This window comes from Mercurialis annua, linkage group LG2 (genome assembly GCF_937616625.2).
Source record: "Mercurialis annua linkage group LG2, ddMerAnnu1.2, whole genome shotgun sequence".
NCBI classification, from domain to species: domain Eukaryota; kingdom Viridiplantae; phylum Streptophyta; class Magnoliopsida; order Malpighiales; family Euphorbiaceae; genus Mercurialis; species Mercurialis annua.
In genome coordinates, this window is record NC_065571.1 from 46,263,060 (window position 1) to 46,283,465 (window position 20,406).

The following is a 20,406-nucleotide window of genomic DNA, read 5'->3' on the forward strand; positions in this document are numbered from 1 at the left end:
AGCTTAGTGATCTACAGAGTTTAATATCCGGCAAAAACTCTACGATTCACGAGCTTATACAAAAGGCTACAATTCAGAGGTAAGAGGAAAACAGTCAACAAAATATAATATATTCTGGATTTCTAAAATAATCCGAATAAGAATACGGAAAAGAAGAATTACAAAACTTGAAAGAGTTATATATTTTTATGAAGCAGTTATCAATTAATTAAAACCTCCAAATTAATTTGTTTTATTTGATATAATTTCTTATTTTTGCAAATGCAGAAATTCCAACAACTGAGTTCCATAAACAATACCAAAGTCTCAAGTATGCTGAACCCGGAACTGAGGTTTTGCACTTAACGAAGAAATCATCAAAGGAATACGGCATGACCCGCAGCAAGCCAAACTTCAATAAAATTCTATCTCAAATTGTTTATTATTTTTTCTTTTGTTAAAAATGGTAAACGACTCTTTTAAATCTTAATTATTAGTTGTTAGTTATGGAGCCGTAGTTCGAACCCACAATCTTTTAATGCGTTTAGAGATATTTTAACCATTCAAGTTAGGCCCACATCGTCCCGATTTAGCAAAACCACAATATATAAATATATTCTTAACATATAAGGCGATAGAATCGAGGGATAATTTATATTGCCTATATATGTTTAGACCCAAACTATTATCTCCCCCATGAGTTTAAAATATTATTTATTTATCTTATATTTAGTTTTTTTTTAACTAAAATCGCCATTTATAAGAAGCTTTTAGTTATATAAAACATAAATGTGAGGAGATGGTAATTTTTTAAAATTAAAAGAAGAAACAATAGTTCAAAGTTAAATTCATGGGATAATAATAATTGTTCCTGAAATCAATTAAAGGGAAGTTTGGCAAGATACCTAAAAAACTAAAAATATTTGCAAAATTTAACTCACAAACTGAAAGTTTGCAAACGTACCTAAAAATTTAAATATTTATTTTTTTACTATGCAGTTTCAAACAGTTGCAAACAGTTTCAAAAAACACAATGTGAATACATTTCAAAAATAGTTTCGAATGCAGTTTCAAACAGTTTTAAATGGAATTTTAAACAGTTTATAACGGTTTCTTATAAAATAATTTTAAAAAACGGTTTCTATTACAGTTTCAAAAAGTTTCTAACTTTATATTTTGAAACCGTTTATAATACAGTTTAAAACAGTTTAGAAAAAACAGAGTATTTTTACAAATTTTTAGAGTAAAAAAATAAATTTTTGAAAAAAAAAAAGTAGAAAAATAAATATTCAAAAACGGAATATTTTTACAAATAATTTTAAAAAATGGAGTATTTTCTGCAATTTCTCTTAATTAAATAGAGCTAACATTAAAAACAAAGTTGGTGGAGGAGTAAAGGCAAAAGCAGTGGCCTCCTTTATTCTGATGGGGAGAGAGATGAGAAAGAATATAAAGTATATAATATATGTATATAGACTATAGTATAAGAAGCTGAAGCTGACAAACTTAGAGAAGCAAAGTCTTAAACTTCTTTGGAGATTAGGGCACCAGAATTGCATCAACCTCGAAGCTAGTTCAAACTAGTGGAAGGTTGTTTGCACCAAAGCTTGCAACAACAACAATAATTTTTTCTAAAAGAAAAACACAAAGTTTTGTTACTATTAAGCAATGGCTAGAGGAAAGGTTCAGATGAAACGGATAGAAAATCCGGTACACAGACAGGTTACGTTCTGCAAGCGCCGATCTGGTCTTCTGAAGAAGGCGAAGGAGCTCTCCGTGTTATGCGATGCTGAAATTGGAATGTTCATTTTCTCCGCTCATGGAAAGCTTTATGACCTTGCCACCACAGGGTACCACCTTTCTCCTTCTGTCTCCTTAATTATTCGTTTGTACGGAAATTTATCGAGTTTTATTCATTGATATTTCATTTTATTTTCGGAAACACTTCTCATATTTTGAAACGTTAATCTTATAAAAATATGATTGTCATTTTCCGTTTCAATATTTTCGTTTTGTGGCACACGCACTCACGAAAACATCCTTATGATAAAAATATTATTACGAAAACATAGTTTATTGTCGATAAAACTTAGTTTCAGAATAAAATATGGTGTACTCGTGACCGTCATTTAAATATATATATCTTATAAAAATGATTAAAAATAACTGCCACTAAAACTTAATTTAGTGCCGTTGAAGCAACATCTATATTACGCATAGCGTGATTTAAAATAAATCTTATAAAATATTTTAAAATACATACTATTTAGTAAGTAATAAGTTGTTATTTTATTGATTTGTTATAGAACTATGGAGGGGCTTATTGAGAAGTACATGAACGCTACTGGAAGTGGTTCATTAGTGCAGTCTGGTGAGGTGAAAAGAGCCAAAGAGATGCAGGCTATGGTAAGTAAATATCAAAACTGTAGAGTACATATATATTCTTAGAGATAGAAAAGGAATCTCCCAATCCAATATGATTATTAATTGCATATACAATACATATATTATATGTATGGGTGCAGTATCTAATGCTATTCAAAATGCTCCTCAAATGTAGTGGACTAATTACTTAATTTCTTGACACTTGTGCTATAATTATCAAACCACTGTTCTTGTTGACACTCACAATTAGTAGTATTTTTGAAGAGGGAAATTAGGGCTCTTGTCAAATAAATTTGAAAAACTAAGATACGATTCAAAGCTTGGTTTGAATGAAATTAATTGTTTGATCAAATTTCTGAATTTTAAATCCAAACGGTGATTGGTACTTATAAGAATCCTAATTTGTATGAAATAGTAGTTTTTATTAATAATATAATTTTAGCCTAATCAAACAAATACTAACCTTAATTTAATCAACTAATTATAATTAACTCTCATCCGTGGTGGATCTAGACATATAAATTTAAAAGGGGCCAATTTATAATCTTTGTAGTATGGATGCAAATACGAAAAATGACACTTAAATATACCGAAAAAGTGTTGTTTTGAGATTTTTTTTTTATGTTGAAAATGAAATTTTATATTGAAATGTTAAAATTTCAACATATGTAGGTACGGGACATTAGTTTAATTGTCTGTGCTATTTAGCTTATAACTAAAGTTTATTATAAACAAATTTTAAGATTTTTTTATAAATTAAATTTTGAATAATTTAAAAGTAATATTTTATGATACCATGTCATCATATTATAATAAAAGACTAATAACCAATTAAGTAGGTGTATACAAATTAAGGGTGTAAATGAATCGAGATGAACTCTAAATAAGTCAAATTCAAGCTCGATCTCGAATGTGTTATTTAAGCTCGAGTTTGAATGAGTTTAAATTCTTAAAATTAAGCTCAAGCTCAAATGATATATCGGCAGTTCGAGCTCGAGGTCAATTCGAGTTCAATAAAGAATAAAAATAATTTCTTAAAAATACGACATTTGATTTATATAAAAAAATAAAATCATTATAAAATTAATATGAAATTTAATCAACTAAAATGATATAATATTTAAATTTAGAGTTAGAAATAGAAAAACTCAATTTAGTAAAAGTATATAATTAAGATTTTATATGTGTAAGGAAGTTTAGGCTCGCGGGACTCACGAGTTTGTTTAATTGATATTAAAACTCTCCTCGAGTAGTTTGCGTTTGAAGTTCTTGAGTCGATCTCGAGTAAATTATGAGTAGTCCCACTTGTTTATATTCCTAATACAGTTATAATTCTTTTTTAAAAAATTAAAGTTAAAAAATAAATTTTACGTATAAACTTCTGTTTTAATTTGTTTGAAGAGGCCATATTGTCCTCTTCTGTCTTAATAAGGGTTCATACCTGACTCTCATCAATCAATAGACTATTGCTCAAATGATATATCTGGTGAAAAGCATTCTGTTAAAATCGTAAAATAGAATTTTCTAGCAAACATTAAAAATACCTCATCTCCGATAATAAAAAAAAAAGTAAACAAAAAACTCTCATCAATATCAATATGTATTGATAGTAATATATTTTGCTATTTTTCTTAGCAAGCGAAAGAAGAGACCACTATGCTAAAGCAGGAGATTGAGATGCTCCAGAAAGGGCTGAGGTATTATCAATTTCAATCATTATTTTTTTAACTAAATACGTAAGTGCCTAAATATTTGTTATTTTTTTCTTCAATTCTTGACTGATTTATCAATAAAAATAAGTTAAATGGTTAAAATATATTTTATTATTAATTAGATTTTTCATTTTTATTTACTATTTGAATATAATTATCAGAACTCTAAAATCTAATAAATCAGACAGTTGAAATTAACAATGTATTATAGCTTAAATGTACGTATAAGTGCTAAGCAGTAATCTGTTAGGTCGCGTTTCGGTTCTTCTCACAAGTGTTTTTTTTTTTAATTATTGAAAAAAGACACTCGAAATTATTTTTAATTATTTTTTTATGAGTTTAGTTATAGTTATCGAATAAATACAATTGTTTTACTATTTATCTATTGTAACGTAAAACTAAAAATGTTTATTAAATCACTTTTATCACTAAACCACGTTTACGTAATAATTTAATACAAATCTCTCTGTTATACACTTATACTTTCAGGCTGTCCGCCTTTTTGTTTTAATAATGTGATCTAACAGCCACACATTTTTGGTATAAATATTTGGCCTAATCACTCAAAAACCCCTCACCTTTAAACTTTTTTTCAATTCCATCCCGACGTTGAAAATTTGTCAATTTTACCCACTTTTGAATTTTTCATTTTCAATTGTACCCCAATATTTTAATTTTTGTTAATTTTTTTACTTAAATGATAAAATCATTCAATTAATTAAGTCTAAACATGAAATTAAATTCTTTTTTATTAAAAAAAGTACAAATAAGTTCTTTATTTTTAAAAACTAACTAAAAACCATAATCAAATTAACACTAATTTAAATTCTTAATTAATTTAACTAAATTTAAATAAATTTTAAAAATATACAATTAATATATGCGAGACATGGAGAATGTTTTAAACAAATTTCCAAACGCAAAAGACGTTAATTTAATTTTTCAGGGTACAACTGAAACACAAAAATACAAAATAGGATAAAATTGACAAATTTTCAACGTCAGAGTATGATTGAAAAGGGGCTAAAAGGTCGGGGTTTAAGACATTTGGCCTAAATATTTTATCTTTCAACTTTTGATTTCATTTTTCAAAAAATTAAACCACTACTCGAGGAGATTGTGGAAGGCAGTACCAAATATACTTTATTTTGTTTATGATTCAAGTTTTAAAAATTGTTAATATTAATCCTTTTTTAGTTTTTAGTTTTTTGAGAGAATTTTAATTGCTAATTTTAATTGTAGTTATTTAATTACATTACAGTACAACAATTCATATATATCATACATACTGATTTGTATTGTTGCAATTTACCTTTTTACCATCAATAATTTCAATTTGAAAAAAAAAACTTTTCTTAAAAAATTATAATAACAAAAAAATTTAATAGTAACACATGAATTTTTAGAACTAGATTGGTAAGCTTTTAAATTTTATTGTTATTATTATTACTATTTAATTATAGATTAATTTATCATAAAAGGGTTAACGACCAAACATATTCTATTGTTATTAATCATCTCATTCAGTTTTTTATTTGCTGTTATGATATAACTTTGAGGACTCATAAAATTAACGAAACGACTATTAAATTAAGTTTTAGGGATTTTGAATAATTTGTTTATAGCTATGGATGGAAAATAATTTAAATTTAAATCTTGAGATTTTTTAAGGACAATAACCAAACAAATCCAAATGTTTGGTAAAAAAAAATTAGTTATCTTCAAAATTTTCAGTTATATTAATTATTATCAATATTGATTTATTATATTTCAATTGTAGTTAATTTTATTCAAACATTTAAATTTATTTTGCAAATCCTAATAAATTATGAAAATTACTGATGAGCTGTATTTTTAAGTGGTATGGCGATGGGCAGAATTTTATTAAAATTTTGATTTTCTTACAAGTGCCAAAAAATTCCTTTTCCAATGATAAAAAGAGGGTGGAGATTTTTGCACTCCGGTATTTAATAATTGCACTTTATTTTTACCTTTTTAATTTAGGCTTAAATGCATAAAAAATCACCAACTTTCGCGTGTTTTTGGTATTTAACACGAACTTTTATTTTTGGCATAAAAATACACGAACTATCTGATTTTTGCAATAATAACACGAACATCATTTTGGACATAAAACGGCACCGTTTATCGTTTTTTGAAAAAAATGCAAGATTGGTCTTATATGCAAAAATTTGATAGTTCATGTATTTTTACGCCAAAATTAAAAGTTCATGTTAAATACCAAAAACACGCGAAAGTTGGTGATTTTTTGTGCATTTAAGCCTTTAATTTATACTATGTTGTCTTTAACAATTACTTATTCTTCTATTAATTTACATCTCTTTCTAACACTGTTTATTTTTTTTACTTTTTAATTTTATATAATTAATTAGATAACTAATTTTTAGTTCCAATAACTCTATTTTTTTTATTATGTGATTTTACTATCCATTTATTCTAAACTATCATTTCTAAAAAGTATTGACAATTTAATATAAAAAATTAAAAAATATACAAATTTATTTATACAAATATAGGAAAATTAAGACTAATTTATAAAATAAAATAAGTGATCAAAAGTTGAATGCGTATTTAATAATAGATATAATTTATTTTATAAAATGAAAACAATGTGATCATCTAATATTTTAAAATGTTTCTATAAATTTTATTTCAATATCAAATAATTTATATCTTTTAAGTAATTTAAATTTATAATAGTCATATAGTATTTATGGATCCTTCATTTATCTATAAATATATTATAAATATTAAAAAAACATCAAAAATATAAAATTATATGTAATTACAAATAATTATAAAATACATATATAAATTTTCAAATAAATGAAAACTCCTAAAAATTTAATTTTCCATATTGAATTATGTCTGCCATTGTTTGTTTGTGAACTTTTGGGTGTTAATATGCATACGTCAGGAATTTTGGACAAAAAATAGCAATAAAACTAGTTAAAATTAATTATAATCATGAAAACCAAAATAAATGATTCTTAATAAAGGATAATACAAACATTTACACTTAAAAAGAGTGCAATTATAAATAGTGGAGTGTAAATATCTCTACCCTAAAAAGAAGGTAAAATAAATTTATCTATCCATAACTTTATTTTTATCAAATATGTTATGATCTTTAAACTTTATCAGTTTAATTCATTATCTATTAAATTTTTATTAAATATATTCAAAACTCATTTGTAGCTGACAGGGCGGAAGGTTATATACACCACGTAAAATAATATTTGCGCATGTAGACGAATAATATTGTGCCACGTCAGCTAAAAACGAGTTTTTATCTAGACCCGGTCCATGAAAAAATTATGGACCTATCCAATGAGATTTTAAGAAAATGAGAAGAAAGAGAAAATTAGGGGATAAAAGAGAAAATCAGGTTAGATTTTCTAACACTTCATTGAATAGGTCTATGGAAAATTAATGGATCAGGTCTAGGTTAGAATTTCTCGAAATTCAAATGCATGTTCCGGCATTTTATTAGCATATATATCCCATTCTCTACAAATTAAATTTCCAAATTGTATAATTAAATTTAAAAAAATATTTTTAATGTTTGTCTCTAAAATAAATAATCTCTTTTGAATATTATATTATTAGATTTTTAAAAACGGTTCAATTTTATCTATGTGAAACATCTTGAATAGCATTTCACAAAAAAATATAATGGAACTGTTTTTAGAAATTGATGCATGAGAGACGAATAATTTAAAAGAGATTTATTTAGTTTTTTAGATGAACATTAAGGACACATTTATCCTTTTCTCTTGAGTTAATTAAGCAGACAGTTAATAAGAAATTTTTATGACAACAATAACTAATTAGTGTAAGATTTAATTAGGTACTTGCTTGGAGGAGGATCTGCAGAAATGGCATTCAATGAATTAATGATGCTTGAAAAAAATCTTGAACTTTGGATTTATCACATACGATCCACAAAGGTATATCAACATTAAATTTTCATTCTAATAATATTGATGTAGGACAGTCGTTAATTCGCATTCCTTCGGTCTTGTTTTATTTTATAGAATTTTAAATTTATTTTAACAAATAATTTTTTCTTATGATATATTTTTCAAATCTCTTTTAAGTTGTTGTTTATTGAGATACAATTTTTTTTAAATGTAAGAAGCAAAATATTTTGATAATAAAAAGTAAAATTTTTAATTTTAATTTTTAAAAAATAATAACATATAGAAGTAGTTTAGGTTTAATTGTTTTAAAAATCACAATCTTTAACGTATTTGATAACAATAAAAATATCGAATAATTATTTCTATTATTAAATATAAGTTAGATGATAAATAATAAAAATAGTATCAATATAATAGAATTTTTATAAAAATTAATACATTATTATTATTTAAAAATACAATTTAAGTAATTAATTTATAGCATATTATACAAAAAATATAAAATTAATTTAAATTTCATTATTTTTTCAATATTTTTTTATTATATATATTGAAATTCAAAAATAATATTATTTTTTATTAAAGTTATTTATTAAAAATGTATATTCTAATATTTAATGAGTAATAATTAATAAAATTTAAATTTAATTGAAATTTTTAAAAAATATTTTACATTTCTTGCATAAAAAATAAAAATCAATACAAAATTAGAAGTTTGTCATTTAATATAACAATGTGTATCGGAGTTAAACTTTAAATCTTATATTATATTTAACGTTCTGTAATATTTTGTGCTTAAAATAGTATAAGTTATGGCATATACAATGGAAATGCTATTATATGTGAACATGTTTTTATGAAACACAGATGGAGATGATGTCTAAAGAGATTCAGCTTTTGAGGAATAAGGTTTGATTTTTATAATGATGATTATGATTTTAGTATTTTTTTTATATTAATTTGTTGGCTTATAAATATCGGAATTTTGAAAATGTTGTCCATATTATAATATATTATTAAATGATATGAATAATATAATTTAATTAATTAAAAATAATTATATAATCACAATCGTTGTTATGATAAAAAAATAATTAAAGTTGTCATTTTTTATTCTAATTTATTAAGACTATATTGCTAATTTTTAAAAAGTTTAAATCTAAACTATTATTTATATTCATATTTTGTTATTCAGATAGATATGCTATCCATTAAAGATCCAAAATAATAATAAAATAATTTAACTTAATTTCTATAAAGAATTTCACTCTTATTATAAATAATCACAATTGCTATTAGTCAGTTTGTTTTAAGGATTAAGTTAAGAGTATAATAGAAAGTTAATAAAAAATTATTAACTTACTTTTTTAATTTTTATAAAAACATATTTTTCCGTGTTTATTTTTCTCAAAATTATTACTTATTTTTTCACATATATCCTTAATATTTTATAGGAAGGAATATTGAAAGCCGCAAATCAGCATCTTCAAGATAAGGTAATATATATATAGTTATCAACTGTTTTCATCACATTCTTTTATATCCCGAGAAATTTTCATATACTACTCATTTGTGGAAAATATTAACAATATAATGATATATTATTAAAATAATATCAGTAGTTTAGTTAATTAGAATATTCATGCAATTAATATTAGGCTTAAACGCATAACAAAATCATTAACTTTTGCGTGTTTTTGGTATTTGACACAAACTTTTAATTTTGGCATATAAATACACGAATTATTAATTTTTTGCATATATGACCAAATTTCCGTTTTAGGTGAAAAACGGTGCCGTTTTAAGTCAAAAACGGTGTCGTTTTATGTCAAAAAATAGTGCCCGTGTTATATATGCAAAAAATTGATAGTTCGTGTATTAATATACCAAAATTAAAAGTTCGTGTTAAATACCAAAAACACGCGAAATTTGGTGATTTTGGCGCAATTAAGCCTTAATATTATGTAGCCTTTATATATTATTATTTTTTGCTTTTTTTGTTTATATAATTTTTTTTTTTTTTTGCTTTTTTTTTTTTTTACAGATAGAAGAAAATGTTGATACTACTAACTTTGCACCAATGGCAACTAATATGACATATCCACTAACCATACTCAATGAGATATTTCAGTTTTAGCTGTATAGGATTAGTGTGGTGACCATATTTATATGCTTATAATTATATTTGTGAGACATGTTCTTAAAGAGTGTTTAGCTTCATGGTTTGTTGCCCCATCACTTCTGTTTATTAAATTGCTTCTGAGATGGGAAATTTGCTAATAATATTGTCCTTAAACCCATATGTAATTGTCTTCATCTATTATATCTTTTTTGCTTATGTTTCCTTTATTTACCCTTGTTCTTTTAATACAAAAGTTGCTTTTTGTCTTAATTTTTATTTACAATAAAAAAAACTTTTATTTGAAAGTCTAGCAAAAATCTTTAATAATCTATTATGAGCATATTTTTGTAAACAAAAACAAAAATAGATATATAATTTTATAAACAATCTCAAAGAGGTAGTCGTTGAATAAAAAAAATTAATATAAAATTTGCTTTTTGTCTTAATTTTTATTCAAAAAAAAACTTTTTTTTGAAAGTCTAGCAAAAATCTATTGATAATCTATTATGAGCGTATTTTTGTAAAAAAAAACAAAAATATATATATATAATTTTATAAGGGCTAATCCCCTGAAAAACCCCCCACCTTTCAACCCCCTTTCATTTGCACCCTCACCTTTCAAAATCTCCAATTTTACCCAAATTTCCACCTTTCATTTTCAATTGTACCCTAAAAATATTAAATTAACTCTTTTTCACTATAAAAAAGTTCAAATCGATAATTTATATTTTAATTCATATTCTAAATAGTCCTTAATGTTTAAATTTAAACAATAAAACCATATTTCCTAAAATTTTAAAAGTTAAATTTTTTATATAAAATATAAATCAATTAAAAGTATCATTAAATATGGTTTTGTTGTTGAAATTTAAACATTAAGAACTATTTAGAACATGAATTAAAATATAAAGTATTGATTTCAACTTTTTTTTAGTGACAAAAGCCCACTTTAATACTTCTAGGGTGCAATTGAAAATAAAAGGTGATAATTTGGGTAAAATTGGAGATTTTGAAAGGTGAGGGTGCAAACGAAGGGGGGTCGAAAGGTGGGGGGTTTTTCAGGGGTTAAGCCATTTTATAAACAATCTCAAAAAGGTACCCGTAGAATAAAAAAAATTGAATATTAATTTAGCCCGTGAGGAAGGCTAGACCACTCTGATGTACATACCTAAGGTTAGGAGTTCGATACTGGCCTCTATAAAAAATTCATTTAATTAAATCTATATGTGTTGCTTTTTTTTTTATTTGTTATGCATAGTTCATAGAACTGAAATAACATAGTAATGAGTATAAAACAATATTTCTGAAATAGATATAAGATAAGGAAATTCAAATTAAACCTCCTGACCTGAAAACTGATCATCAGAACACCACGTCAATAATTTAATAACAATCAAATGTTTTAACTATCAAGTTAAATAAAAAAGTCTCAAAAAAAAAAGTCTGCTGCTACTATATGCCTGTTATTTGCTCATGTCAGTAGAGAAATTTTACAAAATTAACGAGCAAAAGACAAACTTGCTTTACTTCATTAACATAGGCCGTACTATTACATACAGCAACCATTACTGCCAAGGTTATTAAGATTAAATAATAAGACAATAAAACGGAAAATCTGTTCTGTTGCGAGACTAATCCGAGACAGTGGGATAGATTCTGTACATTTTGGCTGCATAACTTCCACCTCCGTTCCTTCATTCTATCGATATTTATAACTCATTATTACCTATATGTCTTGCTTCGGCTTTCTGCTCAGTTCGGAATAATGACCGCCCATTAGCTGCAAAATCTCCTCCCACAAACTCTCTGATGAAGAATTCCCACAAATCGAGTTTAAACTACATGAAGCAACATACCAATAGTCGGATTCAATCTCCTCCCTCAATTGATCCAACTGCCAACCAGCGTAGCCGACGAAGAATCTGAAATCTTGAGGCTTCAGCAATCCTTTCTTTACAAGTACTGCTGCTTCCTCCAAACTATTTCTTGCACCGAAGCACAAGCCAGGGATCACCTCTTCAAAACCAGGAAGCTTTGCCTCTTCTCCCGTTTGTAACAAAAACATGCTCGCCTCAAGTGGTCCGCCAAAATGCAAAGAACAATCGGCAAACGTTGTTGCAAGTTTATTATTTGTGGGCTTCATGTGTTTGATCTTTTTGTTCAGTGGCCGATTAATTACAACTCCGAATGGCCCTTCCTGCGGATGTCTAGTTCCTGATCTTAGAAGGAGAACAACGGTTCTCTCAAATGTGCGAACTCCATCAAGTTTTTCTGTGGCAACTAGGACGCATCCAGTCTCAGGCACAGAGATGGGATGGGCCCATTTCAGGCCAAGTGGTCTCGCCTCTCGGGGTACCCCACCTTGGTTAGCAGCATCAATTTCTCCAGTCCCTGCCTGTTAAAACTGTAGATTTTCAGTTTTGAAGTTCTTAAGCAATCAAAAGCAAAATCTACCATAAATGGAAAAGACTATGAAATCTAACTCTTCATAAAGCAGCCAATGCACGTTGTGCACTTGGGACACCTTTTAAGGCACGGTGCTTAAAACTTCTTAAGTCGACCAAAACAGATGTCCAGCTCCAAGTCTAACAGAAAAAGACCAGACAGATCTGATGATAAGTAGGTAAGGAATACCTAGGCCAAACCAAACTTTACGTATTCCCTCTAGCTACAGGGATTATGGAGTTAGCCATTGCATTACTTTCCTATTGTTATATTAACATTAGTAGGTATTTCATTTCTACTTTCATTTGTCCAGTACCTGAGACTCCCCAACAAGGAGAAAAAATTAAAGTTTTCTCACTAAACTATAAAACAATAGCATGCTGTCCTCCAAATGCAAACCCTCCGCCACATAATAGAGGCTGGAGGATAGCAACAAATGGGCGTGATCCCTAAACCTACTTTTTAAAGATCTCACAAAAAATTAAAGAATATATAAAATTAATATAAGGGGAAGTAGGCCCTTCATTATCAAAGTTTTCATAACCAATAAAGATCATATGTATAAAACACCAACACTAAAACATATTCACCTGTTCTTGAATAACCATTTTTGCTCTGAATTCTCTCCAGTCTAAATTTACACGATGGGACTTCTGGGAAGCATTGTCATTAGACTTTTTGTTATCAGAGGAGTTGCTTCCTTTGGAACTGTCTCCTTCTGGAATAAGACAATCTCCATTTCCTGTAAAGAGTCACAAATAAACAAAATTTAGTTCTTGAAACTCAAGTGCAAGATTAAAGATCCAGTATGCTACCATTCAATCAAACTCTTGAAATTTCACTTTTTCAATTGATCATACAAGACGATGATCATTAGTGATCTCATGCAAAACAGACTAGTCCCACTTTCTGCAATTTGAGAGATTAATTCAAGTTGTGACAGATAAACTTCAAAAACTTCAGGCATCATACAACATACTAGAGGAGCTGCATTGGCAGACTGGCAATTACCCGTGGTCTTGTATCAAAAGCACTAGTCAAAGGTGCAGGCACAGATACATGGAGTTACTTGGGGACACCAAGGTAACAACCAAGCACCGAGAGATAATATGGTTAAGCTTGCTGTGGGGAGACACTTCTAGAGAATCCTACATTCGAAGCCACTGTAGTGTGGATTTATATAAAATGCACAAAGTTTATATGTTCAATATGCACTCTAAATGGTTATCTTTCCCCTTCAGGACAAGCAAGAAATTAAAACCAAAGGCATCAAGTGGCGATACAACACGCCAGAGGGAGGAGGAATTAATAAAGAAAGTACCAACTGAACACAATGTTTTTTTCCACAAACTGTTATCATTGAAGCCAAAAAGTTCTAAGAAATTCAGCAACCCACCAGCCTGCCTAAGAGCAATAATTTCTTCCTCCACACAAATGCCTATAAAGGTATTCCCTTTATATTGAATTGTAAGAGCACAGTTCCATATCGTGTTCGGTTTTTGGAATAGTGGTGAGTGGACTATCTCAAGTAACAAAGAAGTACCATCCCTGCCTTTGTAAACTATAGCATAAAGGAAGAAAAGAATGACGGAGAAAAAGATATAACATGATTCTGAAGGATACAATTACAAAGTCCTCCCAAACACCTTATAAAAAGGAGATGCACTGGTTTAACTACAATTTCGCAATTATAACACCTAGAAACCATAATTACATTTTATCTTTTCTTTAGGAAGTCATTAGTCACAAAGAAAAAAAGAGCAAACTCGCTAGTGTTCGGAGCTACTCTTGAAAACATACTACTCATTCCTACATTTTCCCTGACATGAGAAAAATAAACCTTAAACTAAAAAATTGCTTTGCTCATTCCATTTTACAGTCACTAAGGTAACTCCCATGAAATTAGCTATACTTCAATTCAACCTCATTCTCCAAGAATTTTGCAACTGGATGACATACACATTTCATATGGTGAGAGTTAACAGCATATTCAGCACTCGGCATTGCTCTTCTGTGTACTTTTCATGGTGCTATTGTAGAAGCAATTTGTAAATTGGTCATGGTGCAAACAAAAATTATGTTCGTTTAAGTCAAATACTGCTGAAGAGTTTAATTTCAAGGTAGCTGTTAATTGCTCTAACGCCAATGGGCAAAGGCCAAATTGTCTAACCCATAGACATCTCATAGAAACATATGCATTGGCTTAATCGCATATGCATGTTTCTAGTCATTTACCAAGAAATGAATGATTAATATATCGAGAATTATATTCCAAAGGTCCCCTCATGTATACTCTGCTTTACAATGTTGTCTACAAGTTAAGCATAGCGATTGACTTTAAATTAGAAACAAAGAAATGCATCAACATATAACAGCCCAAGCAAACAGTGGCATTTACAACATAATGTCACAACAATGACAGAGACCACACAGGGAGAAGGAAAACAAAAATAAAGGTAATGACTATGTAGGCAGTAGCCATATTGATAGCCTGGAGCTTTGGCTAATTGTTCACACGATGCAGACCGAAAAAAGATAGCTCCAATATCAATTTTTATGCATAAATATGCTGAAATAGAATTAGCGACAAAAAAAGAAAAGAAGATGCATGACCTGAATGCATTCAGTGGGTGACAGCCAGCACTAACAGAGAAAGGGCAAACAAATGCTGACATATTGTAAGAAGCATCTGGAATTGCAATCAACACTATCTCATTCAAATTAATGCAACACTAGGATGCCAATATAAGTAGAACACTTAAAATAAAAATAAAAATAAAAATTTATACTCCAAACAGTCGCAAACTGCAATCATTCATTAGATGGTGAAAAGTGGCATGAAAGAATTTCTGTAACCATCCCTTACTGAATAGTGCCATATCCAGGGGCTAGGCAAGGAATATTTTTAAAAGGGCGGGGGGACAAAAAATTTATACAGGTAATAAAGGTGGGCAATGTATTATATAAATAAAAATAAATATATACAAAGAAAATAAATACATAATAAAAAATCAAAAAAAAAAGTTAAAAGTGGTCAATTGAACTGTGTAAATCACAAGAACAAGAATAACAAGGATAGAGTAAAAATCATAGGGAAGAAGAAGGCAGAGAAGAAGAACTCGGAGAGGGAAAACATATTTCAATTCATATTTTGCATAGGTTAATGTAAAAAAAAATCACGAATTTTACACGTTTTCTCATTTTAATCACATAGTTTAAATTTTCTCATTTTTATGCACGAACTACCACTTTTTCTCAAATTCATGCACGGTGCTGAGGTGGCACTCATTCATTGGTATAAAATGACATCCACCTCAGCGAATTACACCAATGGAGCCGTGACACCTCAGCACTATGCATGAATTTGAGAAAAAGTGATAGTTCATACATGAAAATGAGAAAATTTAAACTACGTGATTAAAATGAGAAAACATGTAAAGTTGGTGAATTTTTATGACATTAACCCTTTTGCATACCTATATCACCATAAGAACTGGCAATTGACAGCTCATCCATTATCTAATCAGCTAGTAAGAAATAACAGCAGTAATATAAAAACACAGTAATTGTAATTTTACTCATAACATCAATTGATCACCAAAAGCACAAGGTAGCTTCGCCTATGGTCATATCATATAATTACTTCATGAGTTTGCAATAGTAGAAGAGGATTGACATCACAGCTACAAATTTTACCAAACAAAAGCAACAAAACTTGCAATTAACCACCAATCTCAAAATCGTGTGATGTAAACAATGGGGTCTGTCTGTTCATGAGAATTAAATTTCAGTATCACTGTAATAAGTATACTCTGAATTCAATATAGCAGCACGTAAACATTTGAGTGTTAGGTTTTTGTTTCATGTAGGTTTCCTTACTACAATAAGTGTGTAAAGTAGCCTTCAGCTTATATTTTGACTTGGATTACTGGATCCTGAACTGAATCGAATGTATCGTTGAGATCGAAGCTCTTAATTTTTAACAGCACTAATGTGACCATGTTGTTGTCACTTAAACCAAAAAAATGTTGCCCGAAATCAAATTTGTCAAGCACATAACTGGAAATTGAACTCTACCAATGTTGGTACAATCAGATGCACGCAATATATCATCACAAACAGAAAAGAATGTCTGCATGAAGCAAGTATAGGACAGTGGCTATCTAAATTCATCCAGGGTTACAGCTGCCACCTAAAGCTACTTCATTTATAGGGTACAAGAATGAAATATCTAATTCAAAGAATTCTGGCAACCGATGCCTTTGATTCCAGGTGTACAATCTAAATATCTAAGGTTCTCTAGGAGAATTTCTTTTCCATGCCAACAATCTGCTATTGAGCAACAAAAACTGCATTGATAAGCGGAAAATGAAGGGTGTGAAAAGTTGTTCTCATCCTCATATGAAGATAACTTACTCCAACATATCCACATGATATAAGGGCCTTGCTGAAAGAAATCACCACACTGATCCATGATCAATTAACCAAGCAAAACATAGAATTATCCAATCCAGCTCTTTCTTTTTGTGAACATCTATTCAATAGCAAACCAGCTGTGTAGAGTACGCATTTATTCCTATAAATGCAAGAGATAAAAGGCATTTGTTGAAAACTGAACTCAATCCTACAGGATACAGCTCACTTATTAGGAACTTCAGACCTATAATTGTACTTTTGTCAAATTCAAAAACAATTATCAGTAGAAAGAAAAAATGTTCTGCAAATTCTTAGGATAAAAATAAATAACAGCTTTCCAAGCTGAAGATAGTCGCAATAAAAAATTATAACCTCCAAAAATTCAGGTTATCACACTCAGACCGTCATTCAACTTCTTAGCTCGTGAAGTTTAATAAACAAGAGCATATCTTCGTAAAAGATGTCTAAACAACCAAGAATCTTTCAGAACCATAACACTTAAAAAGTTCAAAGGCTAAGCCGAGGAGATCTCTCAGTCACACATCAAAAAACCACTCCAAAATCTCAAGCTTTTATTTGATGCTATTTAAATGCAATAACGAGCCTGAAAAATGTTAATCATCCCAAAACTCGACAAAAGATGCAGTAGGAAACTCTTTCAAATAAAAGATCAATGAGTATAACCGAGAACACCTAAACAAAAGCAGGTAACTACATTTAGACCTAATAAACATGAAAATAAGAGGAAAAGGCTACTTCTTGCAGCCTCACTATAAAATTCAGGTGTGACATTAAATCAACACAAAAAGAAGATACACTACAACCACCATGACTCCTGCATCACCTTAGCAAAATGGCCATTAAGACAACATTTTCAACCCAATCTTCACTACTAATATCTCCTTAAGAATATCATAGGATCATAAATTTTCTAACACCAATTCTTGTGTATTTCTCATTATCGAGGATTATATTTCTCAAATTTTTAAAAGTAACCTTTTGGAATAAAAACAATTGTTGTTCAAAGAGATGCAAGAATTGGGTGTTTCTTTAACTATGACACGCCTTGCTTACGGTCTAAACAGGAAGATACAATCTCAAAGATCATATCTGCTATTTGCTATATGTTGGTACACTTTTCAAGTGAACATTAACATTTAATTTAAAAAGCTATTAAAGAGCAACTAAAGCTAATTCCATTATTTCTCCTCCTAAAAGTAGCACTGAATAAACATAAAAAAACATCAAGAAATTCAGACAGCAAGCAAGTAAAGTACTATGATCCAACTCAAAAACAGGTCATCCTAAATAGGCTTATTGCACGTTACATTATGCTCCTTGTCCCTCAATTATAACAGATAAATTTATAATCTTTTACCCAAATATAAAAAAATAACAAAACAAAAAAAACTTCAAATCATAAATCTTTATGTACCCATTCTAAATTCACAATTGGTCCAAAAAATAAATTCCCTGAATTCCCAATTAAAGCAGAATAATTTGAAAGACAATGAAAATGTTACCGTTGTTATTATTGTTATTCTTCTTAGACATGGCTCTGATATACCCAGGGTTGCGGCGAAAAAGCTTGATCTCCAGTAAACGAAATTTAGCTCCGAAAATAGCGGAATTGAAATGATGATGATCAGTCATCATCATTGAAGAATAATTTCTTACACATAATGGATTAAAATGATTAGTATGATTCCAATTCTTCACTCCCAGTCCCCACCTCTCCATTCTATGATATGCTGATCCAGTAAAGCTTTAACGAATTTACCCTCGGCGATGACTCAGTGAGTGACTCGGTAAAATTCTGATTTTATGGAATTGTGAGACTTTTTCTTTCTAGTTCTAATTTCTGTTTTCGACGTTAGAAACGATGATGATGATGACGATGATGACGAAAAGGAAAGAAAGGGTGAGAAATTATTGGCATTATATATTTTTCATTTTTTGAGTTTTTTTATAAATACTTTTGAGTGATAAAATTGAAAATAAATATAAAATGAACAGAAAAAGGACAATAATGAAAAGCGAGAGAGGAAAATGACAGTGACTCTAGTAAGTGAACAGAATATGCTTTCCACTAACCGAATTATTTTCTTTAATTTATATAATATCTATGTTTTATACTTATTTGGGACTTTACTCATACCCCCTAAGGTTTGGATCATGGATCAAGTAAGCGCTTAAAATTCTGTTAATGTGATCCTACATGGCAGAGATAAAAGAATCATTTATGCCCCTAAAATTTGGATCGGGATCAAATGAGCCCTGAACATTTAAAAAAGGTTCACTTATGCCCCCAACTTTTGAAAAGGTTCACTTATTCCTCCAATGTTTGAAAAATGAACAGTTAGGCCCTCAGTTTAACACTGTCGCATTGCTTCCCAGATTTCGTTAGTGTGATCTTTCGTGGCTATTTTTCACTGTCAAATTTTTCTAAGGTGATGATCTTTCTCTCATCAACAATAATTCGCCGTTGCAAAGTCATTTTATTATAAGACCGAGTTAAATCGATAGACTGTGCTTCTCCAACAATCGAATAAGAAATTCTTTTCATTAATCGGTATAATTTACGTTTCATTATTAATTACGTTTAATCGTCTTCAATGATAGCGGGCAGTTATTACCGATTAATGTTCGACGTCGGTCGCCTATGATTCGATTAATTGAAAACACTAAAAATTAGCCACGTAGGATCACACTAATGGAGTTTGGGAAGCAATAATACAGTATTAAAGTGGGGGTCTAACTGTTCATTTTTTTCAAATGTTGGGGGCATGAGTGAACCTTTTCAAACGTTAGGAGCATAAGTGAACCTTTTTCAAACGTTCAGGACTTATTTGATTCCGGATCCAAACATCAGAGACATAAATGATCCTTTTATCTCTGCCACATATGATCACACTAATGGAGTCTTAGGAGCAATAAAACGGTGTTAAACTGAGGGGTGTTGACAACTTTCCGCAAATATACGGAATCACAAGTAGTAAAGGACTATGAAGTCCGAGTTATCAATCCTACGAAGAGTGATTGAGCAATGATGATAATGAACTTAGATGTTATTCAATTCATTTAACAAAGAGATAGTCTTTGTTTGATTAACTACAATTAATTAGGCTTAATTACTTAAAAAAACTCCCACCTTATAACATTTTTTCGTGTATACCCTCACGTAGGAAAAAGTTCATTTGTACCCTTTTTTTGATTTTTCGGTTCCATCTCTACCCTAAAATTTAAATTTTTGACAATTAAATTAATTAAAGGATGAAAACATTATAAATGGTTAATAATATTAATGTTTAATTAGAATATAAGCTAAATATAAAGGATCATTTTGAATATTTTTTTTCAAATAAAAAGAGGTCAAATTAGCTCTTTAGGGTAGAGACGAAAA

The 20,406-nt window shown here is 29.0% G+C and overlaps 2 protein-coding genes across 2 annotated transcripts; one reads left to right on the forward strand and one right to left on the reverse strand.

The window, feature by feature from the left end:
- Positions 1-1,457: 1,457 nt before the first annotated feature.
- LOC126667299 (agamous-like MADS-box protein AGL12) lies at positions 1,458-10,358 on the forward strand. Its single transcript, XM_050360269.1, has 7 exons — positions 1,458-1,829; positions 2,286-2,385; positions 4,000-4,061; positions 7,948-8,047; positions 8,888-8,929; positions 9,475-9,516; positions 10,065-10,358. The coding sequence occupies exons 1-7, from the start codon at positions 1,648-1,650 to the stop codon at positions 10,155-10,157; spliced, it is 621 nt and encodes a 206-aa protein (XP_050216226.1). The 5' UTR covers positions 1,458-1,647; the 3' UTR covers positions 10,158-10,358.
- A 1,282-nt stretch (positions 10,359-11,640) lies between these two features.
- LOC126669879 (uncharacterized) lies at positions 11,641-18,938 on the reverse strand. Its single transcript, XM_050363515.2, has 3 exons — positions 18,527-18,938; positions 13,178-13,329; positions 11,641-12,537 (listed from the first exon to the last, which is right to left on the reverse strand). The coding sequence occupies exons 1-3, from the start codon at positions 18,741-18,743 to the stop codon at positions 11,869-11,871; spliced, it is 1,038 nt and encodes a 345-aa protein (XP_050219472.1). The 5' UTR covers positions 18,744-18,938; the 3' UTR covers positions 11,641-11,868.
- Positions 18,939-20,406: the final 1,468 nt, after the last annotated feature.

Coding starts and splice junctions, on each gene's coding strand:
- LOC126667299 (XM_050360269.1), top strand. CDS start 1,648: ATGGCTAGAGGAAAGGTTCAGATGAAACGGATAGAAAATCCGGTACAC. Junction 2,386..3,999: donor CCAAAGAGATGCAGGCTATG/GTAAGTAAATAT, acceptor TATTTTTCTTAG/CAAGCGAAAGAAGAGACCAC. Junction 4,062..7,947: donor ATGCTCCAGAAAGGGCTGAG/GTATTATCAATT, acceptor AGATTTAATTAG/GTACTTGCTTGGAGGAGGAT.
- LOC126669879 (XM_050363515.2), bottom strand. CDS start 18,743: ATGGAGAGGTGGGGACTGGGAGTGAAGAATTGGAATCATACTAATCAT. Junction 13,330..18,526: donor GAATAACAATAATAACAACG/GTAACATTTTCA, acceptor GACTCTTTACAG/GAAATGGAGATTGTCTTATT. Junction 12,538..13,177: donor AAATGGTTATTCAAGAACAG/GTGAATATGTTT, acceptor CAGTTTTAACAG/GCAGGGACTGGAGAAATTGA.